Raw genomic sequence first — 26,960 nt, forward strand, 5'->3', positions numbered from 1 at the left:
ACTAGAACTGCAGCAACCAAACGTCTAAACTTATAATTAATAAGCACAAAAAATACAGCCGATTTCAGAATCCCTTGTGGGGGTAAAGTACAGTAGAAGAGATTACTCTTTGTTGCCAGCTGATCAATTTATTTAAACCCATGAAAGTTTAGAAACGATAAAGTCTTTAGATTTATATACAAAAACCAAAAAAAAGACTCTTGTCTCTAACTGACTGATGTCAGTGTTTTCTGCGCTATATTTCCAACCTTTTATTTTTTGGGGTCTGGATAAATAATTCATTCATTCTTGCACTGAGCTTAGAAAATATTGCTTTCTCTAAGTACTGTAGCTGTTTTTTTATGCTGTTGCAGTTTGAAAGAAATTGGATCTTAACAGACATGGTTGGGGGGGGCATTGGTTATGTAAAAGATTCCTAGAAATAAAATAAATCTGTAGTAGGACCATTAAACTTTCAGTGACAAATACTGTACCAGTTTTTTTTTTTTTTCCATGTACAAAGAAAGGTTAGCACTTCCACAGTGTGTTTTTCATCCATTCTAAATGTAGATGTCTTGGTAAATGGTACAAGCTGAACTTGAGCAATGTCCCCGCATGTACTGTACATGACCCCTCTTGCAATCTGCAAGGTGCACTGCAAAGAACTAAAGATCACAGCAACTTGCACCAGTGCTTCGGTGGGCCTTAAAGTGTCCGACACTGTGTGGCAAGAGCACAGCTCTCACTGGCAACTAACTGTGAATGCTCGGAATTAGCCATGTACTGTAACGCTGTGAGGAAGGAAGCTTTCATTACAACAATAAAGACTCCACTGCTGCATGTGGGAATTCTTTATAAATACCAAGACAAGTTTCGAAACTGAGAGATACTGAAATGCTGAAAGGTATTGCATTTTACAATACAGTCAGCCAGGCTCCCACAGCAGTATTCCATGCTAAGAGCTTACTGTTTTATGAACTATTTCCCCTGTTTTTGTCTTGAAGGCTGCAGGTCAATGGCAGTGGAACTGACTTCAAATAACCAGCACCCTGTCGTGAACGAGTTCCAGAGTGAGTACTGATACAGCAATGCTTGCACAAAAGCAGTGGCGCCACCTGCTGTCAGGAATGAGGAGGCACACGTTTCATTGTGGACACATCATCACATCACATTTTGCTAACTTTGCTGAGTGAAAGAGTATACAAATTTAAAGCTGAAATGGAAAAGCAGGTATACCCTTGTAATAGTTTACCAGGTGGTAAAATCATAACTACTAAGTGTGCATGTGGGACTGTGGACAGACGATCAAGGAATGAGTTGCACAGAACTTGTAATCCATTCTTACAGCTTACTGTGTAACTGCTTGCATTTAATTTGAACATACTTGTGAATAACTCATGTGTGCTATATCTATGCCTTCCGTTCTGCAATATCCCTGCAGAGTTTATATAAAGCTGGGTGTGCAGTACTATAATTACCCATGTGCCTTAGCTGAGCAGCGCTGACCCTTTTCTCCCGTTCTCTCTTCATTCTCAAGGTGTTGAGTTGTCCTGCATTATAAAGTCCATTTCCACTCCTGACCCCAGGATTGAGTGGAAAAAGTTCCGGGGTGGAGACACCACCTATGTTTATTTTCAGGGTAAAATTTCAGGTACGTTGAACTGAAAATAGGGCTTGTTTTAGTTCAGAAAGATCTACATTATCAGGGTAGAACACGGAATCAAACATTTCGTTTTCACTGCGCATCGCTTGGTAAACCAAGGCTTTGAAATCTATTGTCTTCTGTACCAGTAACACTGATCCTCTTAATGCTGTGCCATAGATGCATACGTTCTTAGCACCACACTGTAGACAGTTGATATCATAGTGCTGTAGTAAAGTTTGTTTTTTTTATTTTTTTATTAGGAGCATTGGAGAACAGAGCGGAGTTGAGAGGGACCTCATCTTTAGTAATTCACAACACAACCAGAACTGACTCGGCCACCTACCGCTGTGAGGTGTCAGCCCACCTGGATGAGAAAAAATTAGACGAGCTGTCCATTGAGCTAACAGTACAAGGTGTGTGTCAACGAGTTTGCACCAGAGGCTCGACTGCGCAAGAATATAGCTCTCAAACAGAATCTTATACGATAATATATAGTAGACCCTAACATTTGATGTGGTACATCCATATGAAATTCCTCCAGATAAGGTACTTTGTATCCAATGGAAATGACGTCACATTAATATTAACAATAACATTTAATTTATCTTGTTATTTTTTAGATTTTTAACTTTAAATTACCAGGATGAAAAAAATAACTAAATTGCATAGATTGTATGACCTTTACAAAAAGCCACAGTTGTATACAGCCAGGCATTTCTGTTAACACTGTATATGTGTGTCTCGATCCTTTCATATCTCGGAGAAGTATAGTCATATTGCAAGCTGATCTTGTGTAATGCGGTCAGCCAGTTCCAAGGTTTTGATCATAACTAATTCTATCTGCGAGGGTGGGTTTGAGAGAAACGGACAGGACTGAAACAGGAGCTGTGATCCGATTCCTTATGAGGGAAAGTGAAGCCCTTCCAGAATGTCCATTGGCATGGTGATAAGGGCGTGGATATTCAGTGGGGTCTCGCTTTTCAATGCAGGGAATCAGGAATCTGGCCTCAGTCCTGTCTTTTAATAGCAAAACCTTCCGAACGGCATTAGATCACTGCTAGCTGCTAAAGATACGTACAAAAACAAATGCTTCGCCACGCTGAGACGAGCAGAATGGTGGTTCGTTCATTATAATATATTTTTTTATATGGCAAAGTAGAAGTGTTCAAGAATTCAGCTAGTCTGAAGGTGGCCTGATGGTGTGTGTGTGTTTTTCGTTTTGCTGCTCCCAGTAAAGCCAGTGGTGCCGAGGTGCAGTGTGCCCCAGTCTGTGCCCGTGGGGAAGTCTGCATCTCTGACGTGTGTGGAGACTGAGGGCTTTCCACTGCCCACGTACCACTGGTACCGTGACAACGAGCCCCTTCCTGACAACCCCAAGAGCAGCCCCAAATTCTTCAACTCCTCCTACACAGCGGACCCCAAGGATGGGACTCTGGTACTACATCATATACTCTCTATAGCGCTGTAAACTGCAGGGCCTGTATTCATGGTAAAAGTTTAAATCTAGTGTTAAACGATTAGTATTGTTCCTAAATGTGTAACCATTGTCAAAGTAATGCATGTCAGATAGAGGTCAGCTGTAGTGTTTATACAGAAGTATTGAATATGAATGTCTACACATCAGTGTTGTGCACATCTAGTCTTGTCTACATTAATGTTGTAGTGCGTCATAAAAAGTAACAGCACTCTTAATAGATCACGGTTTAAACGTTTAGGAAATGGAATCTAACTGCCCTAATACAGAAGGAAAGCTGTGCTTGCAGTCCTGTCCTTCCCAGCCAGTAGAACTCATTTTGTTTGGTTCATTCCATTACAAGGGGCTGACAGAGACACCTGATGTGCAGGTTGAGTGGTGTGGCGCACATTATTAACCACGTGGTCTGACGCGAGACAATCGCACTGCGGGTTTCGCTGTCATTACCCCAGTTGCTGGCGCTTGCTAAGTTTAGAACCCTGGATCTCCCGCTGGAATGGGGGCTCGGTTTCAGGGATCCTAATTGGGTTATTCAGAGCAAGTGCGATCCTGGGTTAAATGTTATCAGCACCTTAAATAGTTCCTGGAAATTGGAATTCCCAGCTGAGGGGAAAGTCTTTTTTGAAGAGCAGAATTTGCAATGCTGAGCCTGCTTTTCTGTACCCCCACCCCCCACGTTCTTTTCTAGAAATTCAGTGAGGTGAAGAAGATTGATGCCGGAGAGTATTACTGTGTGGCCAAGAACCCTGCAGGAATGGCCCGGTGTGGGCCCCAGCTGATGGAAGTCTGTAAGTTCACTTTATTATAGCCAAGTTCTAATCCAGTTTTTATACCCATTTATCACCTTTATGAAACTGCAGTTCATAGAAAATATCTGTCGGCTTCTGTTGCTTTATGAATATCTTGAATATTGTTCTTATCCATCCACATATTTACCTAACAAACTGCAAAATACATTCTTTGCAGTTTTCCCACATTTATTTTTTAATGTTCTAGTAATCCTCTAGCATGTGACCATGTCCTTTTATGTGGCCTGTTTTGCTACTGACCCCTGGTGGAAAACCACAGTAATACAGGTAGCACTGCAACAATAACCAAGAATGCCCCTTGCAGTCTGGTTTGAGGTTCCTTGTATAAAACCAGACTGCAATGCTTTTTCATAGCAGAACCATTGTCTTGGAGGGTGCAGAATGCTGCTCGGTTAATAAATACTTCAGACAGCTTATTTATCATGTTCAGAAAATACAACTGTTACAGTAACTAGGCCAGACAAAGGGGGAAAAAAATGAAATACAATTGAGTTAAAAATGCCACAGAGAAGAAAACAAAAACCTGATCCAGGATGGATCCTACCTGTTGATCGTTCTCAGAGCAGGGAAACAGGTGCAATTCTAATTCCAGGTGTACAGGCAAGGCCCACAGCAAATAAACAGAAATGGAAAACTCACCAGCTGAGGTGCTACCTCGCTAGGTAATGAATTGATCTGCAATGCCGTCTTATGGAGCTGTGGCTACAGTGGGTACAGGTCAGTTCTCCTGACGTCATATATTGTGAATTATTCAAATCACCGTCCTGTTTGTGTGTGTCTCTGTGCCCTTTCCAGATGATATTAACATTGCGGGCATCGTGGGTGGCGTGCTGGTGGTGTTGACTGTTCTGCTGTTGATAGGAATCGGGATCTCTTGTGCATATAAAAGAGGTTACTTCGTAAGCAAGCAGCAGACAGGAAAAAAGTGAGTACTCTCAGGATAACATTTGCATCCGTTCCAACCACAAAATACAGCATGTCAAGATTGCCAGTCCTGAAGGTCCTATAGTGCCTTCGCTAGTATAAATCCAGATCAAGGTGTATTAAAGAGCCCAAGTCCATAGTGACCACGTTGTACGCCCGGGTGTGTACATTACATGCAGTATGTTTACAGTGGTGCTTTTGATGCATCATACTGTATTTTAATAAATAAGTATGCTGGTATAGGAATTTGCTTTATTTGTGTTGGACAAGTTTCACTCTTTTTTTTTTTTATTTCAGTTACAAACCCCCTGCTAAAGGAGATGCAGTGGATTCCAAGCAAGAGGAGGAGGTAGGATTTAATGAGCAGAATGAATCAAACAATATTCAAGGTTAAAATTAGATTCCATTTGAGCTAGATTATGGGGGGAGGTTGTCTTTGCCGTGCTAGACATGTTCTGCATCTAAAATATCCCCATTCTGTATGTATAGAGCACATTCTTTTGTAAAATCCATGCTCTCTGGTGTTTTCTGCCGCAGAGTATTTGCTCCAAATAACAGGGACCAACATTGTTTCCATGTTTTTGTTTTTTGCTTTTTAGGGAGATTTCCGACACAAGTCCTCGTTTGTTATTTGAAAACCCAGCGAACAGAAGACAAAAAAACAGGAGAAAAGTCAAAAGCAAAATACCTCCTTATTGAACTCTTTGGCTTGTGTAATAGCGAAATGAGCCGCTGGTGAAAAAAGTATTTTTGAAGTGTGCTACGAAACTACATGAGTTTGCCAAAGGTGATGACAGCTATTATTTAACAACTAACCTCAGCACTAAGCGCTTGCTTTTCCTTAGCAGATCCAGAGCTTTAGGTCTACAGAAACCAATAGAGTCTTTGCTTTTGACCCTGTTTGTTAATAATAGCGTGTTAACAAGCTAATTTAGTTGTAGGTTCGGGTATGTACAGTACATTTTAATATACTGTATACTAAAGTTGTAATTGTGTCATCAAATGCTCCAGATGGTTCTAAAATATGATTTAAAAAATAAGAGACAGAAGCACAAGTCTCCTGCTTGATTCAGTCAAACAGAATTGTTCTGCAATGTGTTGCTTTGTATTGTAGCTCTCTATAATAAAAAAGTACTCTCACACACACACACACGCCATCAGAATAATCTCCCAACCACTGCAGGTCAGCTTCTAGTACAAGCACAGGTTTGGAAGCTCAATTTAAAAAGCGTATGTTAATATTGAAATCATCTGGCTAAATACCTGTTGTCATTTATATAATGTGTACCTTTTTTATTTTATCAGCAAAGTTTCAGTCGAACTATTTTTGATGGAATATATTTTAAAATGCCTATAGATAAAGTTTTACTTTTTATAATACTTGTATAATACTAGCACTAAATCCAAGTTGTTTTTTTTTGACGTAGTTTAGTTCTGAAATTAACTTTCACATTTATAACCACTCTGTATGCAAGATTTATAATTTTACAAATCTAACAATGTTAACCAATAAAGACAATGGTTGTATGTTGTTCAGTACTGCCACAGCATATCAAAGTATTGGGTTTGTAAACACCCGTATTACACCATATGAAATTAACTACTGGTGTTTACATCTACAGAGGTAATAAAAAGATGCATTTGCAAGTTTCTTTTTAATACTAGAGTATATATGTGTTACCAGCTATGGATGAATTGCATGGATGGTATAAATGTAAAGGACCACCCGAAAGTGTTGGTTAATGTATATTGTTAATGTACAGTCTTATGGGAGGTAAGGAAGAAATGTTCACAGGATCCCAGTTTGTTTCAGGTAGACACTGTCTTCTTGGATCGTTGCAGTGTGTTCTTAATTTTAAGTGACCACCTGTGCCTGCTAACTGTTTGTGTAAATATAAGATATTCATTCCCTGGATGGCTTATTTTTTTTTTTAATTAGTATAAAATAAACAAAAGTATTACAATTACAGAAATTAACTAAAATAATGCACCTTTCTAGGGCATGTACTTCATGCTGAACAGTGAATGATTGTGCTGGTTGTCTCTGTGTAATGTTTATTAAAGCATACAAGCACATGCATGAAATGTACTACATGGTTTAATTGCCATGTTATGAGTTGCTTTTGTTTCATACTCTTCTTATGAACTGTGTATGAACTCTTTGTGTGACTTGATGCCAATGGAAGTAGAGAGTAATAGGTGCAGATTGCTGGCAGCGTTACCACTATTTTGATGCTCTTAATGTAATGTGTGTGTGTGTTTTTTTAGATGTCTATACTATTGTATTATTTTACTGTGTTTGCAATCATTATCTAGGGGTCTGGGTTATGATGATCCAATATTATCATTATTCTAAATCTGCCTTCACCTGGCTTTGACTGAAGAGGCTTCCTCATTCCATTCAAAGCAAGAGACTGCTTTAGGGAACAATGAGAACTCAGCATTGGAGAAACAGAACCCAGAGCCATTCAGACTGACTGCAAACACCACAGAATAGCAAGAGCAACGTACAAAATCAATTCAAAGATGCGTTTCAACAGGCTTGCTCTTTCAAGCATTCATAGAATTAGTAGCAGCTATTTCATCAACCAAACCGTACATAAAACACGAACATCCAGTGCAAGACAGACAGTGCAAATGGCAACATTTCAGTGTCACAACTTCTGAATGTAAAATGACAGCATGGCTTGTCAGCATTGAGCATTGTGTAGATCTTCTGAAGACAATGCTGCATTCAGTCACCTCATAATCCCTAAAGTATAGTTCTCAAAAGTACTAGTATTTACCAATAAGCCATTTGATTATACAACTTGCACTATACTTATACCTCTCACGTGCCTTTCGTTGCAGGCAGCGTTTTGTATTCTGTAACCCGAATCTGTGAAAGCATTGTTCTACTATGTATCCTAGACCGTTCTGACCAGCACTCTTACACATTGTACTATCAGCAAGAACAAGCTGGGTTTAGTCACTTGCATGGCAATAATATGTTCAAAAGAGCAGAATTGTGTTCCAGTGAGCAATAACACGAGTTATCAGGTAGAACGACTCAATACAAAACTGGTATTGCATTCCCACAGCTGCTGGAAAATGTGGCCGTGTAAAAATCTGAAACTATGCATTGCATGATTTAAAATGAGCCAAAACCCAACAGAATCATTTTTACTCTACAGTAAAGTACCCTACAGTGAGCGTCTTTTTTATAGGGTTAACATTTCTGTATGTTGGTTAGGATCCTGAGAGGTATACGCAATCTCAATTACACAAGGCACAGTTCCAATAATGTTCTTTTAAAACAAATTAAAAGATTAGCTGCATGAAATAGGACTGCAATTGATTTTGTTTTTACTGCCTGTGAAAATGTACAACATATCTCCTGGAAGTTTATTTTGTAAATAGCCAGCCTTTCCAGTAGATTTTGAATATTATTTTTTAGATTGTATAAATAAAAAAAATAGAATAGGATACGTTTTTTTTTAGTTTTTTTTTTATGATGTATTTAGTGCCTAAACTAGTAACACAATTCTGAGTAGAAAAAAAAACTTCCTGAATAAGGTTGCTGAAGCAGGAAATGTTTGCAGAAACAGGTTACCATCTATATACCACAAGGCCATAGCCATCTTTTGTAGAGTTCTCTGGGAATGTTTAAAAAAAAAAAAAAAAAAAAAAAAAAATTTAATACCACTTGTCATCTTTTGTGTGAAGCCTTACTTTTAAAAAGGCAGAAACAGTGTTATTAAAAAATAAAAATAAAAACTTGAGGATGGCACTGCTCATGCAGTTACCATCCTTGTCTCAATTGCCTCAGTGTTAAGACCTTTTGTATTAATGCTTGAGAAATGCAGTAAAAAGAAAAGGGTGTTTTGTTTTTTTTTTGTTTCATTTTTTCAATTACCCAACTGGTAACGACTTATGTCAAAAGACTTTGAGAACAAGATCGATGGTGTGGTTGGTCCCTCGCTTCTGTTGGTTTTTCTTTTTGAAGTTTTGAGTTCCATTTGCAAACCCTTGTACAAAACTAAAAGTGTGAATTCCAAAACTGTATGTTTGTGATTTAATAATAAAACTCACTTTTACAACTGTCCTGAACTTTTGTGTTTTATTATACTCAAGGGGATGTGATATTCACAGTACCTACAATATTAAGGCATACATAACAGAAACGTATCATCTTTATGGTTTTTTTGCACACATCTTTGTATTAGAGATTTATTAAACTGTATAGTATAAAAAGGCAATTATTATATTTAACAGCAGCTGGTGTATGATGGTTATAGTAAATTATAATTGAGCGTGATAAAATTAGAAACTGCATTTCAAAGCCAAAACTGTTCAAACTTGCATACACAGCCTCCAAAAATCAACTCCAAATGACCTGTATGAGCCCGTGGGCTGGCGTCCTAATTGGCTGGTTTCAATGGAGTTTTCCTTTGGTTTCCTCGTCTGGTCTGTCTCACAGAGACCGGAGACTCCACGTTCCACTGCCGGGGCGGAGGGGGTCTGAGAGAAAATGCAGAGGTCAAAACACATGGCTTTTGATTCCCATCCCTCCAGCGTGCCCCCCACTGCATAAGTCAAGTTACTGTAGAGGTACTTACGGCTTATCTGGCGACACCAGGCAAAGAACGTTTTGGTCTGTTTTTTCAGACATGCTGATGTAACTGACTCCAGCGTTAAAAGTCACATTTTCAATGGTCTCTGCAACATGATCACGACAAAGTGTTAGCAGTATAAACGGATAGCCACACTACTGACTATATCTCTCAATTACAAACTCGAAATATTTACATGCAGACACTTCTGTAGGGATTACCCAATTAAATTAAGGTCCTTCATGGATTAGGGCCAGCATATCCCCAAGTACTACTACGTATATTCCCATCTGTTCTTTTTTTCCAAAAAATCTAGAGCCAGAGCTTTTTGCTGTTGTGCTCCTCGTTTGTGGAACTCTATTCCGGTTGACATTATGCAGGTTGATGGATTATTTTAAGTCTAAAATTGAAAAGATATGTTTTTTTTTAATGTGCTTTGATATAACTGGTTGTAGGTTGGAGTGTATTGTACATACAAGCTCTCGTTTTATTTGTAACTTTGTACAGCGCTCTGGGATGTCATGAAGGGCACTATATAAAAACACATTTGTATTGTATTGTATTGATATTCTTAGGCTGTTATCGCGAGTACTATACATGCTCATGCACCTTCCTATCTATGACCAAGTACAAAAAACAAAAAATGTCTACTTGTTTCCATTAACAGACAGGTGCACAGACTTACAGTTCATTCCAGCATAAACACATGGAGCACATACCCACATGGCTAAAGAACGGCGATCACTCGTGAATGTGCATTACTTACTGTCCGGAGTACTGATAGCTCTTTCAATCATTGATGAATTGGAACTGGATAAACGAAGACCTCTGCCTCTTAAAGATGCTGGGAGGGGGAAATGAATAAACAAAGAAATAAATAAATAAATAAAACAGCCGCTATCTCCAGCAGAAATCTTAAAGACTATGCACTGCTTGCATAAATGTAGAAGAATTCACGTTATATTGCGTCTTAACGATATTGGGGTCACGTGATCTGAATCGTGGCCAATCCTTCGCAAGATGCAAGAAAAACAGCAATTCTTCCTGCACTGAAAATGATCCCAGTTATTGCCCTTCTCAGTGTACCTGGCTTGCTCGAGGGGCTGTTCTCTCCAGAGGGGGCAGGAGTTACACCACTGACACACCTGCTGCGCTGGTTTCTTAGGGTTTCGGCTACTTTCTTGGCGGAGTTCAGTATGGCGGCTGTACTGAGCGACATTTTCCTGTGAAAAAAAAAACAACATACCTTTAATGTTAACCTGCGTATACAAGATAAAAAAAAAGGTTTCATTTGTAACCTTCTGTTTACCACAATAGTACATCAGGTACATGCATCAGGCACATGCATCAGGCAGTGTTGCGTAATACACTGCTGTTACGGATTCTGACCTGTCCCCCGTCAGTGAGATGAGGTTAAAAGCTCAGACAAGCTCTTTTGCATTGTGGTATAGATGCTCGCTTGCGGTCGCCAGTTCGCGCCCAGCCTCTGCCCATTAGTCTGCTTCTCCTTCACCTGACCAGTCTACGCATGCAACACTTTGATCTTAACATCGCACTGGGGAGGTAACCAGCATTTCTGTGCTGCTGGAGATCTACATTTAAAATAATTAATACTTTGCGTAGCCTGTGTGATTGTGAACAGTTGAATAGTCTGTGAACCTCTCTGTAACTTGCTCACCTTGCCTGAGGCACCACTGGTCTGGGTGAGGTGAACACAGCTGCAGAGGGGGTATGAGGCTGCAGGGGTGTGCCTGCTGAACCAGCAGCAGTTCCATGAGGTGAAGCAGCGGCAGCTCCTGGAGTCTGGGCTCGAACCCCACCGGAGACTGACACTGCAGCAGCTGGAGATCCGCGAGGAGACGGCTTCAAAACAAGAGATAGAGGATTCAGTAGCATTACAGTATTCTTTGTTACAGCCTAAACAAGCCTCAGAAGATCTACCCTACTGCCCAAGTTATAAGGTACAGTCGGGCTTTATGGAACTAAGTCAAGTAGACAAATGTTTCGGCTAGTGTCTTCTTCAGTGTACAGTACAGTTTTTTTTTTTAATAGTTTTAATTTATTTTTCAATTTATGGATGAAACGTACAATGAAAAGCTATTTTTTGGTTTTGTTCATTCCTGGTAGACCTACCCTTGGTGTTCCAGGTGCAGCTGCCATGTCAGGTTGTATTGTTGAGCTCATGTTCTCAGATTCTCTCTCCTTCTCCAGCTGCTCTTCATATTTCTTCATGTCGTATTCCAGCTCAGCTGCCAACTGCTTGTCCACAGCGAAGAAATCGTTGATCTCGTTTCGGTAATCTTGCATCATTTCCTAGAGCAGCAAAACAAGCAAACATCATCATCATCATCATCAACGGTTCAGAAGGTGTGAAAGGAGAGCCATGACATTTGAATTCTCAAAGAGAGTTGCATGCACTGCAGTGTTACACAGCAGACATTTGCAAAACCATGAATTGTAACAAAATTAAACATTCATATGAATCTGCCTTGCCTCTACTAAACGTGGTGCAATAATATCCTGCTTAGTCAAGTTTGCAGTACTGCACAGGCCCACTGCATGGCAGTAATGTTGCGTTTTAAATTTTTGAAACTTGTCCACTCTCATCTGAGAACGCATAGACACAACGGGCTGCTTAATATTACCCTGGAGTCAGTGATTTCTTACCCGCAGGTAGCTCATAAGTTCCCTCAGGGCTGGAATACGCATTTGTTCCAGCATACTTTTCAGCGAAGTGATAATAGGGATGACGTTCTCAATGAAAATCTTCTTTTGGACCTGCGATTACAAAACAAACAAGAAAAATTAAAAGGTAAGTTCAAGCCTGCGTTCATTTAAAGTGCGCCTTCTGCATCTTTTAACCCCTCTACCGTCATGCAATAATAAAACAAAACCGTGACGCTGTTCCAGACCCCGACCTGTGAAATGAGTTTCTTCTGGGCCACTTGCATGACTGCGGTCGCCATGGCGATCTCGTCATCGTCCGGCTGCACCTCCTCGCCAGGCTTGCTTCTCATGGTCGACAGTTTTATCTCCTTCGAGCTCAGGACCTCAAACGTGTCCGACAACAAATCGCTGGCTTCCTTATCCAGGGGGACGATGCCGTCAACAAAACTAGCTGGAGAAAACAGAAGGAAAAATTAAAAAAAAAAGTTAAATAAAACAGACTGCTGGATTTCACTGATTTCAGATGCATGCTACAACTTTCTCCTACGTCAGCCCCGAGTGTTCTAGTAGCAAACCAGTCCCCCAATATTTTATGAAGGTGTTTTACACATCTTCAAATCGATCCAGCTTTCATAGAAACAAACATGCAAACACATTGAAAACATTGGGTGCACTGCAAACTTCCACGTATCCATGTGCTCTTAGCAGAGGCTTCACATGAGCTTTGAAGCATGACCGCACATACCAAGAACATTCTGGCTGATCTTTGTGGTGATGCTGAATCTCTGCTCGTCTGTGAAATGGTCAAGCAGGAACTTATAGATCTTCATCCGCTTCTCTTTGTTTTTAGATCCTTTCAAGGAAAACAGATTCTTCTCTCTGTTGGGAAGTTTAATATTAAACATTGACACTTCAAAGGCAATAATGTGAACTTTCTGAAAATACAACCCGACTATAAACAAACAGTCTTATACAGAAATAATTCAACAACTATAGAACGAGCAGACTCAGAACTGGGACCAATGAACTGGTCTGTAGGGTTCAGTACGTTTTTACAGGTCTGCAAGACTGAATAAGTTGCATCATTGGTGAGAAACGCAGATAATGACTTACTGCTGGGTCTGTGGAAATTTGTTATACTTCTCGTGTTTTTCGTAGCCATTGAAATGGAAAATGCACTCGATGAAATGCTGCGAGAACATAACAGGGTTCCTCTTCAGCAACAGATGAACTAAACAGAACTCGCTCAACCTACAACACAACAGAAAACACAACTTTCACAGCGTGCAGCGGAAACGTCTTCTTCAGCACACAAGTAAACCAATATTAGTGACACACATTTAATATCAATATTCATTTAAATAAAGCGTTGTCGATTTTGTTGTGTGTATATGTGGGCACACTTGTGTGTATTTTTAGTTGCTAACCTGGGGTTATACTGGGGTTAAAACGGACAGTAATTTTGATGTGTAGTGTTGTACTAATGTGGAAGTTGAAAAATAAGCCATCATCACCTTGTCACATTTTCCATCAACAACTGTACAAGAGCTGCTCTCTAGAGATGTGTGCAGCACAATGACTCACTTTTAAAAAGGGACTGGATACAAATACCTGGCAATGCTGGGGTCTGGGTCAACTAGCACACTGACAAATCTGAAGAACAGAGACTCCTTCCACTTCACAAACTCCTCCTGGAAAAGAAAATAAATAAGAAAAGAAACGTATATAAAATGCTATTTACCAGCAAATCCCCCAAAATAAAGAAAGAAATACAAATCTGTGGATCTCCTTCCAACAAAGATCACTTAAAATGCAATGTGCCATTCCATGAAGTCCCTCACAATTTGTTTTCAAGATTACCTGTTAGAAATGCACCTTAAAAGGAACATAGTTTTAAAACGATTGCTACTCTCATCAGCACTGTCTGTGCATAACCCTTCTCATCGGAGAACCCTTATCCTTTCTGTTTCATCCCAGCTAGGAGCTGCACACTCCACCTCTCACAGAACACAAACAGTAAATGACAACTTGCAGAAACCAAAAATGAACAAAAGCTACACTAGTCTAGTTTGCATTCAGGCAAATTGCAAGCCAGCTATCGGCTGGGCAGGAATTCAGACAGCGCTATGAAGAGTGGAGAGGTGAACTCAGGCACCTGGAGCAAGTTGGTCAGCATGATGAGGGTCTGCTTGCGGATGGAGGGCTCCCGGTCCTTCAAGCTCATGGCAATGTTGGGGATGTATCTGTCCACCATGGTGGTGTAGCGCACACACAGATCACACATCACAATGATCACGTTGTTGCGAATGGAAACGTCCTCGCACAACTCCAGCTCCCGGGCCAGAGCTGGGATGCACTTTTTAGCCAGGTCCTCGTTCTGCAAACACAGTTTTCCTAGAAATCGACAGTACAGTACGTGCGTTAATATTCTAGGCTATTGATGCCAAGGTAGCTAAACTAGTGTATTAGATTTCAACAGAAATAAGTGAGTACTGTTACCATGGCATCAAAAGCCTAGAAGTACATCCACTGTTTGTTTTTAAACACACTTTCCATTGACAAACGCATGTTAAAAACACCAAAACGGTGGGAAGTAGGCTCTTTTGAGCAAGAATGCACACACACACTTCAATTCTGATTACACGTTTATCTGTTGTCAGAGATATGCTTGAAAATAGATGCCAGCCTTACTGCATCAGGTGTACAGTGCAAGGATCATTTATTTAATATTCAATATTTATTCAAAAGTATTTTGTTTCAGTGATGTAAAAAGCAGTACAAAAGTAACAATCCACTGTTGGAGGAACGTCTCTCATCGGTTGGGGTCTTGGCAGTACCTTACCTAGGGTGATGAAAGCATGAGCCCTGACCACAGTGGGCATGGCCGAGGCCTTGAACTGAGAAAGGGGTTGCGAGGCTAGGAGATCCTCACTGTCTCCGTCTCCAGCAGCTAAATAAAATAAACCACAAGTTGAGTCAATGGCATGAATTACAAATCAGGGGCGTCCAATCACGATCCTGGAGGGCCATTCCGCTCTTTAACAGGTACAATGAGGTAATGAACTACTTCCGGGTCTGGACGGATTACAACAGGGTTGGAACAAAGACCAGGACTGGAAATGCCAACTCTGGCCACCTCTGGGTAACATGATAGGTTTGCAATCCGTAGCAGACCATGCTCTCTATATGAAAGGGAACAAGGTCTCATGTTTACTCACATGGTTCCAGATTAACATTAGAAGCCAGGATAGACTGGATCAGGAGGAAGATTCGTTTCTCCACTTTGGAAGGACACAGGAGAGCAGCCTCTCCAAGAGTGAAAATATACTTCACCTGGCAAAGAGAATCAAACCGAAAACTGTCACAAAACCTTTGCTGAAACAAAAAGTACCGTACCTGCACTGCATCCCTGTCCCCACAGGCGTTATAACAATGTACTCACCACCAGGTCTTCATCTATACACGCAGCTCCATCCTCATTGAGGACAATGTTAGAGAGATAGGAGTCACAGAGAGAGACCAGCTGTCCGCAGTGCAGATTCAAGAAGCTCTGCACAGAAAGATAGAATCTTACTGCAGTCTCGTGCACACCATGCTTGGGAAATTAAGCTAAATTTCAATGTCATCTTGTTCAGTAAAATACTTCCTCCCAAGGAGGCTACTTCAGGGATATCTCAGAATGGTACACGATGGACCTCTCCTAATACACAGAAGCCTCAAGTCTTTCCAACAGTAATAATAATAATGCACTCCATTTTGATGGAATGGCCCTTCTCCACTGCGCACACGTTCTGTAGCAGCGTTCTGATGGACTGATGCCTACCAGCGTCTCCTCTAGAGACTCGCTCTGGCCCAGTTTATGCAGTGCAGCAACAGCAGCGCTCACCACGACCAGGGGGGAATGGAAGGCCTTCAGCCACTTCATGATGTCACCTGACGGAACACAACAACAAAGGAATTCCGTATGACGGGTTGTGCTTGGGCAGCCAGTCACAGGTGAGTGTACAATGAGAAACTGTACTTCAGCATACATTTATGTACTGGACTAATGCAATGAAATGAACACATTCTTCAAAGTGTGCAATTACATGTTTAGATTATTAAAAGGGGGCCCACTGCCTTCAACAGTAAATTCACAACTAGCCTGGTGACATTGTCTAAAACGGCGCTCCCCATTTTATTAACCAAAGGCACTACGTAACACACTAAGATCATCTGTTCAATATAGAAATCAAAAAGAATGCCGATGGTAACGTCAAGATGTTCGTGCCAGGTGTTCTAAAAGGTCAAATCGTTTGGTTGTTTTTGTATTTTATGATACATACCGACCAGTCGTCTCTTAGTGCCCTCATTGAGGTGTTTCGCAACGTGTCCGATCACACACAGCACATGGCAAGTTGTGTTGGAGCTAGTGTTTTGTTCCCTGCAACGATAATTCAACATGAAACAACACATTAAAAAAAGCTGAAATCCCGCCCCAAAATGAGCTTAGTTAATTCCTGTGCCATCCAAGTATTTTCCCCACCCCTGTAAAGACGATAAAAGGGGCTTCAAACGGCTTGATTGCGTTTATTTTGTCCTAAGATTTTCATTTCCGTGAGCAGGTTTTTTTTTTTTTTTTTAAATAGGAAGAGGAGCACTCTGACCTGCTGATGTTATCCCAGGCCTCGATAATCTTGCTGTAATTGAGTTTGGGGGACGATCCTGCCACCTTGGCCAGCAGCATCCAGGCTGCAGCAGAGTTCTCCGTCTCGGTGTGCGAGATCAGGTTGTTGATGAAAGAGGAGGAGAATTTATCTTGTTTAGACCAGATGTGGAAGGCTTTGGTTAGGTAACGACTGGGGAAAGAAGAGAGAGGGATCAAGAATTTAAAAAAAAAAACAATACATGTTACCTACTGTCGAAGTGTGGTCCAAAAGGAGAGGACACAAGACAGTACGAGTGAAGGGCAGTCTGTTCTTTCACTTGCTTTATTAACCTGCTACACACAGGAAGGAAGCTGACTTTTCAACATGCAACATCAACATTGGCCACTAGATGTCCAGTACTCTACAATCCCTTTCTTTAATTTTTTTATTTTTTGCCCCCCATTATCTTGGGATATTAAAAAAAAATGAGGTTCTTAACCGACTCAAACCCAATTATGAAAATAGGCCAACCCAAGAGGGAGTGTCAAAGAAATAAAAAGACATTTCAAAACAATAGTAGGCTGTTAAAGTAACTAGCGAGAATTTTATAAAAAGTGTTTAAGACTTCGTGTTACTCCCCCACCGCCACACACAACTAGCACTGCTCACGAGACACTAACCAGAGTTCTTGGCTCTCGCCCCCTAGGTGGGCCAGAAGGTCCCAGGCCAGTTTCTGGTGGCTGTCATCATTGCTGTACTTGTCATAGTGTTTGATGTGGTGAAGGATCGTCTGATCCAAACAGACCAGTGCCTTCTCCTGAAGCGAGTTTTCAGTGTCGAGGACGACAGGAACCACTCCGGTCAGCCACGACTCCTGCACCAATCTGTTACCCGGCTGAGCCTGACAGGGCAAACCCAGGCATTACACAGAAAAGAAGTCCTACTAACCGCTGCCTGGGTGCAAAGATAACATACTTTTTTTTTTTTTTTTTTTTAAATAATAGATCTTCCCATTAAAATAAAGTTTCAGTTTTTCCTTCTTTTATGATGCGGTTCTAAATAATAGTAAGGTCTCGTTGCAAACATCAGCAGCAAAACTGGGTTACGATGCAGTTTATGACTGCTAGAGGTAGGACGTACAGTAGATCTTGTACAGCTTGAGGGTTAAGACATCGACAAATACAGGAGACAGTCATTTTGCAATAATGAGGTAGTAGAAATTCGTTCGTGAATTTGGTGGAAACCAGAAAGGATGCATCCCACACCACACGTGGCTCAAACCGCTATGCAATGAGAGTATAACCCTGAACAGCACACCTAGAAAGGGGCGTTGTTTAGCTGGGCTGTGGGTGTGAAAGCAGCTCACCATAAGCAGCTCCGTGAGGGATTGCAGAGCCTGTTTCCTGACCGAGACGGCGGGGTCTCTGCAGCGCTCCTGGACAGTGGAGAGGTCCTCCGGGGTGCAGGGGATCACCCTGTATTTCAGGAGACTCGTGAACACCTGCAGACCGAAAATACACAGAAAAAAAAGAAGTCTGGACTGGCAAATTTTCTAGATTTAATTACCAGTGATGTTTCATTTTTAAATTAGGAGGTGGATTACACAAGAATATGTTTCAGTTCATCATCAGTGTTTTTTTTTTTGTTTGTTTGTTTTTTTCAATAAAATCTTTTTTTTTCCCCCCATAAAAGAACAGCGGTAGACCTAGGACGTATTTACCAATCTCGATGGCAGCGCAATTTAGATCACAGAAATTCAGTAAGATCTATAAAATAAGCCCCATTGGGGTCACAGTGGCTCTGGTAAAAACGACATTCAGATTGCGCATTTCAAATTTTTTAATATAAATTATTCCTTTTGGTTTACTTTGGTTTTCAGCCAGAATTCCCACGCACTATCAAAGATGTTGGTTTTCATAGGCCTAATATACAGAAGAGCCCCATTTGAATGCGAGAAATGTTAACAGATCTACATGCTGTTGTGTTCAGATCATTAAGAGGGTACACTGTGCTCCACGGTAAACAATTGGGAACATCTGCATTTACAAGTAGCTTGGTGTTAAACACCCACACAGACTGGTCTCTGTACAGGAGAAGAGCTGAAATGAATCCGATTCAATTAATTGCTGCACTTCAGAATACATTTCCGTGAAAGAATAGCCCTTACATAACAACAAAAACAGAAAAAGGGGTTACCTGCAGAGCCGATTTTCTCACGTTGGTCTTTTCATCACCTGCCCGCAGTCTAAGCATTGCAATAATCTCCTTTGCTGCAATTAAAATAGAAACATACACTGTAAAAAGGCCACTTGAACCACTAACCTATCAATGCATGAGCATCTCAGTGCTGAAAATGAAAAAGCTATGAAGACTTGCCCTCAGAAACCGTGGCATCCGCCCTCTTCGTGACCTCGATTGTTTTAAAGACCCCCAGTGTTTTCTGCTGATTATGCGTTGCAGAGGCACTAGCTGGATTTTGAATAACAAAAAAAAAATACATATATTAATACAAAACAATAAAATGACATACCATACTGTTAATTTACAAACAACTGGTCATAAGTATAACAGACATATGTATGGATGACACGGGGGAACCCATACAGTGTTTTTCTAAAGGGTTGGAGAATTGAAGAAAGGAAAGTGTGCATTTTACCGTCCGAGTTGTCTGGTGATGTTGCGAGACCCTCTTCGTCTACTGATCGTCCTGAAGCTGAAGACATTGTTTGAGAGCACATTTATTAATTTTATCAAAAGCATACAAAAAATAAACTGTACATAATTAAAATACGTAAAATGAACACTGAAAACAAATTCACTGTTAAATCTATAAATATATATACACCCACTGAAACCTTATTTTAAAGATATATTATTATATTATTAAGATCTAACAAAAATAACCTAAAATTCATGGACTGTAGTTCACTTCTGTATCATCGCTCTGTCGTCGAACTTCAGGCTGAATTAATTACCGTCCACAAACAGTACTTACTCCCTTGCAAAAGCTCCTGAAACGCTCCGACAGCGGTGGCAGTCTGCAGCTCGAGGCACTGAGCAAGGGAGGACAGGGCTCTGCTGCGCACAGTGGGAGCCTTGTCAGAGCAGCGTCCAAACACCATGACCTGGATCAGGAACCTGTGCTGCAGGAACTGCACCTGCTCCGGGGGCACGGCCTCGTCCGCCTGGCGCTCAAGCTGCTCCAGCAGAGCCATCGCCACGTCCAGTGCAAACACACGGTACGGGATCTGCGCAAGACAACACAGGCAGCAGGGACGGGTTAAAACACCTTTAAAACAACACTTTGCAACCAATCCAAAAAGACACTGTCGAGCGCTGTTGCTTTGTAGGAGGTGCTAACGCATGAATGTGGATGAGATTGTGTACAATATTTCCATTATGATCGCTACATATATGAAATGCATAGTAATGCACGATTCTAAAAGCTTAATGCTTAGAAAATGATTAAATGTTTAAAATCTAAACTGCTGACATACCTCAAAAGCAAGCTGCAATAAACAACAGAATAAAAAAATAAAAAAAACCTCCTTACTGCATTGCAACTAAAGTCATGTGGCCCTCCTGGTTATTTAATCGGTACTCAAATCAAAAGCACTTATTTCAGATGCGATTGTGAAAGTTGTGTTTCTTATCTCTCGGTGCAGAGATCCCAGGCTGTAAGCAAAGCATTGTCCAGTAGGTACCCCTCCTCCCTCCCTTCTGGGATGCATATTCTCATAGTGTTTAACTGAGCAGCTGAACGATATGAACTGCTCTTGAAACTCGATGCTCATGCTGCCGGATATGCAATAGAATAAAGAAATGCAGTTGTGTGAGGGTCACCTTGGTGTGGCGGGAGTAATTGTACAGCCACTTGATGAAGGCAGCATATTCTACACAAGGCAGCTTGGACAGCAGCTTCACCAGGGCCTGGGCTCCATACGTGCGGTAATCCGCCTTGTCTGTTACCTGCAATTACAGTGCGACATGTAGGGCAGGCTTACACTCATTACTCTGTGCTTCCTGCATGTTACATTCTGTATTGCAATTTTTTTTTTTTTTTATCACGGATTTGTGTATTTCTCTGTCTGTATCTCACATGCCTTGGGTCATTAGTCAACTGGGGCACTGTATCCAATCACTGCCATGCACTGTACAATCTTCCTTCTGAAAACACCTGAAAACAGTTTTGTTGCACATAGGGCTAGATGTTAATTAGCAAGACTGTTAGAAAGTAAAGGGGGGGTTGCATGCTACACTACAGCACTAGATCGGCATTCCTTGATTGACTCGGACAAAAGTAACTTCAGATTTAAGTAACACCGAGGCAGAGCTACCGGCAGTTACATACCAATGTTGCAACACAAATTGGGTTCAGCTATTTCCAGGGTAATGCAGTAAACACAATGGATATTCTGTTTGTTACTGTACCTTCGCACAGATGTGTTGAAGCAGAATACGAAACACAGGCAGTACTGTTTCTTTCAGCTCATCCACTATATGACTAAGTAAAAAAACACACAAATAAAAGTTATTTCATAACTTACTACGTACAGATTTGTTCTACTGTGTTCTGTGCAGAAACAGTGCAAAATGTGTTGTATCAGTTATTGCCATGGTTACCTGTATTGTATTGGTCTGAAGCGTTCACGTAATGAAACACTAATTTTGAAAACACATTTTACATGGGTGTCCTAGGTCACAAAATCATTATCTATACAACTTCAGTCTGATGAAGGACGGCTTGACTAGGAATAGTTTAGAAGATGGGTTTGTTGAGCCCTGTGCTTTTTACTTGATGGTGCAGACGTGCTGCGTTTCTTACCTCACAAATCTGATGGCCTGCTCTCTAGCGCTGACCACATGCTGAGTGGCAGACAGCAGAACAGGATTCGAACCTTCCCCCGTGCTCATCATTAGAATGACGTACAAAATCCGATGGAAAACCCGACGAACCGTCTGAAAAGATTTATTTTCAGTTTAAGTTTTCATTAAGGTGCACTCTCTCTCTTTTTATAGTACTTTACTCGCATTACAGTCGCAGCACTGTTTTCATAAAGCATGTCTGTAAATACGCTGCGCAAGTGCCACGCTAATTATTTATGAATATATTATCCGTGCCTCTTAATTGTGAAACATAAAAGGGGGATAAGACTTCACAATCCGTGGAAATCAGATGCCAATTAAAATGCTCAGCAGCCGAAAGGTTACTGCCCATTTCATTTTATACCTGATCTCCTTCCCCGTGCATCGGAGAACACAGCAGCCGGAGTCCATGATAGGCCAGTTCAGGGAGGCTTTTCATTCTGGTAATATCCCTGCAAGAAATCGGATTCAGTATACTAGTAATAATATTCCACAAACAACTGGAGTTACCTGTACAATATCAAAAGAACAGCTCACTTCTATGACAGAAATGCATTTAGATTAGAACACTGCATCACTTTGTATGCCATGAGTATATACAGTACAATTGTTACAAGATATCACATTATTTTTACATACAATTACCCATTTATACAGTTGGGTTTTTACTGGAGCAATCTAGGTAAAGTACCTTGCTCAAGGGTACAGCAGCAGAGTCCCCCTCCTGGGATTGAACCCACGACCCTCCGGTCAAGAGTCCAGAGCCCTGACCACTACTCCACACTGCTGCCCACTGAAGAAGAAGCTGGATACAAGACTACATCTCTATTATTTGTTTATTTAGCAGACGCCTTTATCCAAGGCGACTTACAGAGACTAGGGTGTGTGAACTATGCATCAGCTGCAGAGTCACTTACAATTACGTCTCACCCGAAAGACGGAGCCCAAGGAGGTTAAGTGACTTGCTCAGGGTCACACAATGAGTCAGTGGTTGAGGTGGGATTTGAACCGGGGATCTCTTGGTTACCCTTTTCTTTAACCACTGGACCACACAGCCTCCTATGAAGTCTACATTTAGACAACTGAATGGTCTGTTGAATTAACGTTATAATATAAACAGGTTCGACTGTATGCCTTAATGTTTTAAAATAGATAATAATGGTAGTGTGTGATATGATCATTTCATGCCCGCCCGAGGGGTGGGATGCTACACAAACACTGATGGCGAAGCCTCAAGGGGTTTATCTAAGCGTCACACCCTGAGGTGGACATTAAATTCTCATTCATCACACACTACTCCATGAAGTATTTTTTATAATCTCTAGTGAGCAATTTTTGTTTCCTGGCTGAGAAGCGATCGAGAGAAGACAGCAATTATGTGAGGTACGGTTAGAATTCCTTTCAGTCTCACAGCATGCACTGGGGTCGCGCTCTGTTACTGGTGTTAATGAGCGCGCGTTTCCAGTAATAACCAGCTGGTTATTATGGAATATATCAACTGGATGAGCCCATTGAAAAAACAGCTCACCAGTTATTTCAATTTCAGTTTTAAAAATATTTGTAGTACTTGAATAACTTTTTTATTTTTTTAACATGCTGAATACTCCAATCAAATAAAAAGTTGACTTGTGTGACCTTTAAAAGAAATCCCAAATCAAACACATACACAGTGGTTTCTCTAGAGGGAGCACCAGCATAGAATAATAACAAACCAACAGAGGGACCAACAGGAAAACTTACGCCGCGCCAGTAAAATCTACAAGTCCAACGACAGGCTCAAAGTTCGTAAGCTCAATCAAGATCTAAAAAGAAAAAGAAAAAAGAATGACAGTGTCCAACAATTTTAAACTTCCTACAATTACTGAATGGCAATGTCAGCTGAAATAAAAAAAAGCCCTTTTGCTGGAAATCTGGACGGAAAGTTACGCTTTGTAATTGAACATTTTCTTGGTGACGTTTTCAGAGCTGGTCGCCATCTGACCGGCTGTGTTGTTACCTGCAGGCAATGCTGGACACTCTGGGGCTTATCCTTGAGAGGGAATCTAGGCAGGAGCCTCAGGAGGTTTTTGAGCAGGGAGAAGATACCCTCTCGAACCTGGAGCAAATCCTGTCCAGAAAAATAGACCTCCTCCTCCTGGTCGTCGTCATCAAACTCCTCATCAATCTACACATGGGAGGAGGAGAGAACAAAACTGAAACAGACAGTAGTTTATTTCATTTATGAACTTCATTTTCTTTATTATTTTCCCCTGATGCTTATGCAACAACAACAGTCACATGTGAAGTGTTTTACAAGTCTTGGCTTTGTGTGCTGAAGAGAGCTGGTTGGATTTGATGATGTGTTTTCTTACTCCTTATTTATGGTGTTTTACGCCGTTTGCTGTGGTGTTGTGAGCCTCTTGCCGGGTCGTCTTTGTAAATGAGAATTTGTTCTCAATATTGACTTATCTAGATCAATAAAGGTTTTGATTGATTGATTTGCAAACACCACAAACAAGTAAGTATTCAACCCATATAGAATAACAATTATAATAGACAGCATTGTAAAAATAAGCACAGACAAGGGCAATTGAAGGAAGAAATGCAGCATTAAGTGACCTCCGACTCATCCCTTCTGGCCGGTCTGCCCCTCTTCCTGCTTTTAGGGTCGCTCTGGGAGCTCTTGACCGCATCCTTCTTGCGTTTTCTCCCGGACTCGGACTCCTGTGGCCAGCTCTTCTTCAGGGTGTCCAGGCACTTGTCAAACAGCACCGGGTGAAAAATCCTGTTGGCTACACTACCTGCACCATGAAACGAAACAGAAATGACTGTAATAAATAAAACAAAACATTTGAACATACAGACTCGACATGTAAATGCACACTGGACATTCTCAAGTTTTAAAGACTGGAAAGAGGCAGAGAAACCTCCATGTAGTTTTAGGATTAATATTTAAATATAGTTCATTTCACAGTAAGTACTACTAAAACACAATATGAAATAGGATGCAACAGGTTAGGATTACAACAAGTGATATCTACAGTGGCATATTAGTAGTGCAATAGTGCATGGGTAGTGCAAATGTGTACAGGTTCTTGCCTGGGATTTCAAGAAGAAGGAAATAGAGTCCAGCGGCGTGCAGGGCGTATTCCCGCTGTGCCACGCTGGCCGCCTTGTTCTGGACCAGCTGTACAAAGTGATATAACAGAGCTACCAGGGCGCTGGGGGAAACATCGCTCTCCGAAAACCGGCTCCAGACACTCTGCAGACAAAACAAAACACAGCGGTTTGCTGCCATTCGTTCGGAAAGAGCCTTTCCTTCTTCAGTGACGTTTTGCCCAGGTCATTTTAACAACAAACCGGAGCGCTGGGTTCAAGTCTGGCTCAAACCGACATGGCTTTATCTGACTACATGAGTAAAGGGCTCGCCCTTCGCCTTTGAAAGTTCAATGGGATTTTGTTGTGCTGTCAGGGGTTGGCAGCAACAGGGAAAACAATGTTTTTCAACATTGAACAGGTGACCTAGACAGAGCGGTGGAATCCTACATTTTCTATAATCTACCCAGATAATAAAGAGGTCTTTAATGATAAGCATAGTTGACTACATTGCATACAGCTCAACAAAACACGGCAGCATGGACACTATCAATTGCCTCTGACAAAACTGTCTGACTTAAATTGGCAGGGTAGTCTCTGTAATGGGCCAAAATATTACTAGTTTACAAACTGCTACACGTGTCCCTGCTTGCCCCCTCCAGGAAAGATGACTCTGGGAGATAAGATTGGGGGGGGGGGGGGGGGGGGGGCATCATCAGTCTTACTTCAGTATTTCCATGCTCTTCTGTTGCAAAAGGAAGCAGGCATTTGTACACCTTCTTAAACGCCTCCAGTCCGTATTCAGTTATCTCGCCCTCGATGCGGTAATCCAACGGCTCTGTCTCAGTGAAGTCCAGCTCCCAGATAGTATCCACCCACACTGCAGGAGAAATCAGGGCAGGGAAACCAAACGAACGTGTGACGCGGTGGGGTTGCCAAGACAACAAAACACATCAGGCTCTAAATCGAAAGTTTAGAACCCCGCCCGATTGCATAACGGGCCCGTTCTGCAGTTACACGTTATGACGTCATTATTGTACAGGATGCTTAAACGTTACATTTTCTGATGTCATATTTTCAAAAAAAACAAACAAACAAAAAAACAGAACCCATTGAAATAATTAATATACACATGCATTTACAATTTAGTGTACATGTGTACAAACGAGTCTGCCAAATAAATAAATAAATAAATAAATAAATAAATAAATAATGAATGGCAGTTTTTTTTTTTTGGTAATAAGCCCAACAGTTTGCTGGCAGCTAATAATTTTATATTAATATGGCATACAATTACATGAGCCACAACTACGACCTAATTTCTAACCTCACCCTTAACTGTTTAAAAGAAAATAGTTCTGAAACTATTTGTATAAAACTGCACTACAACATTACTAATAAATACATGTATCAATTTAAAATCTCAAGAAGCAACAACAAACGCTGTTAACACACGACTGGTTCTACTTAGCAAGAATGCAGCAGTTCTAGTATTTACGCTAAATGTTACAATGCAAAACAATTTCGGCAATTCAAAAGCAATGCTGTCCTTAGTTTATGGGCAATCTAACTGATGCATGCTTGCTTTCTTAAATTTTATTTCAGTATTACACAGGCACGCTGTTTTCTGACACTAACCACCTGCGTCAAATCAGTACAGACTCACCATTGGGGACACTCTTTATTTTCATTAATTCCAAAGTTCCCAGCAAATCCATTTTTACTGATTTCTGTCAACATTGAAATCCCCGCGCCAAAAACAAAAACCTGACACAGGAGCACGACTATATCCGGGTTCCCGACTAGTAATATCCTTGCTTCCTTGACACTAAAACTTCTCGTTTTTATTTCATACTGTTGTCGCTCAGTTTACTAGCTTTGCTACATACATTACGTTTATAAACTTTGTATTATTTTATCTGAAGGGGTTATGAAACTAGGCCATTTTGGCTACATGGGAACAGTTTTCTGGTAATAAACTGCATAGCTTGTTGAGCCAACATGGCGGATATATAGGGGTGCAGTTTCTTAAGTTGGTCAAACAAACGGAAGTAAGGGGTGTGCGACTTGGGTTAAAATGGTATATATTAATCATATACGTTTTTTTTGTTTAAAATGCAATATAATTTTGCTGGTTCTAGCGGCAAAGACGATATCAGCAACTCTCTGGGGCAAAATGTTATTAGATGTCGCATTACTAGGTCGAACAAACTTGCCAGTGACACCAAAAAAAAGTGAAACAGAGTGAATAAAATATAAACAGTACAGCTGGCTGATTTAAACGGTGCACGAATATTGTTA

At 40.9% G+C, this 26,960-nt stretch overlaps 2 protein-coding genes across 3 annotated transcripts in view; one reads left to right on the forward strand and one right to left on the reverse strand.

Annotated features, from left to right (window-relative positions):
* The window catches only part of LOC117397181 (junctional adhesion molecule 3B-like), a 33,620-nt gene extending 24,707 nt beyond the window's left edge, over nt 1-8,913 (forward strand). For both annotated transcript variants that reach the window (XM_059010159.1, XM_059010160.1), the window contains exons 2-9: nt 984-1,049; nt 1,517-1,630; nt 1,885-2,037; nt 2,857-3,059; nt 3,787-3,886; nt 4,703-4,832; nt 5,129-5,180; nt 5,431-8,913. In XM_059010159.1, coding sequence (XP_058866142.1) covers nt 984-1,049; nt 1,517-1,630; nt 1,885-2,037; nt 2,857-3,059; nt 3,787-3,886; nt 4,703-4,832; nt 5,129-5,180; nt 5,431-5,466 — 854 coding nt within the window. In that variant the 3' untranslated portion in view covers nt 5,467-8,913. The remainder of the gene's footprint in view (nt 1-983; nt 1,050-1,516; nt 1,631-1,884; nt 2,038-2,856; nt 3,060-3,786; nt 3,887-4,702; nt 4,833-5,128; nt 5,181-5,430) is intronic.
* Nucleotides 8,693-26,912, reverse strand: LOC117397400 (condensin-2 complex subunit D3-L-like). The gene is made up of 34 exons (XM_034913182.2): nt 26,326-26,912; nt 25,385-25,539; nt 24,663-24,825; nt 24,183-24,364; nt 23,581-23,748; nt 23,325-23,386; nt 21,949-22,036; nt 21,544-21,677; nt 21,150-21,222; nt 20,562-20,687; nt 19,714-19,966; nt 19,375-19,431; nt 19,095-19,187; nt 18,915-18,988; nt 18,085-18,219; nt 17,399-17,619; nt 16,737-16,928; nt 16,416-16,513; nt 15,914-16,023; nt 15,533-15,640; nt 15,309-15,423; nt 14,933-15,040; nt 14,246-14,484; nt 13,702-13,781; nt 13,204-13,341; nt 12,836-12,969; nt 12,342-12,541; nt 12,091-12,201; nt 11,557-11,736; nt 11,102-11,286; nt 10,510-10,646; nt 10,190-10,267; nt 9,430-9,529; nt 8,693-9,331 (listed from the first exon to the last, which is right to left on the reverse strand). Exons 1-34 carry the CDS (start codon nt 26,375-26,377, stop codon nt 9,232-9,234), a joined length of 4,449 nt encoding a protein of 1,482 aa, XP_034769073.2. The 5' UTR covers nt 26,378-26,912; the 3' UTR covers nt 8,693-9,231.
* Nucleotides 26,913-26,960: the final 48 nt, after the last annotated feature.

Source organism: Acipenser ruthenus, chromosome 40 (genome assembly GCF_902713425.1).
Source record: "Acipenser ruthenus chromosome 40, fAciRut3.2 maternal haplotype, whole genome shotgun sequence".
NCBI lineage: Eukaryota > Metazoa > Chordata > Actinopteri > Acipenseriformes > Acipenseridae > Acipenser > Acipenser ruthenus.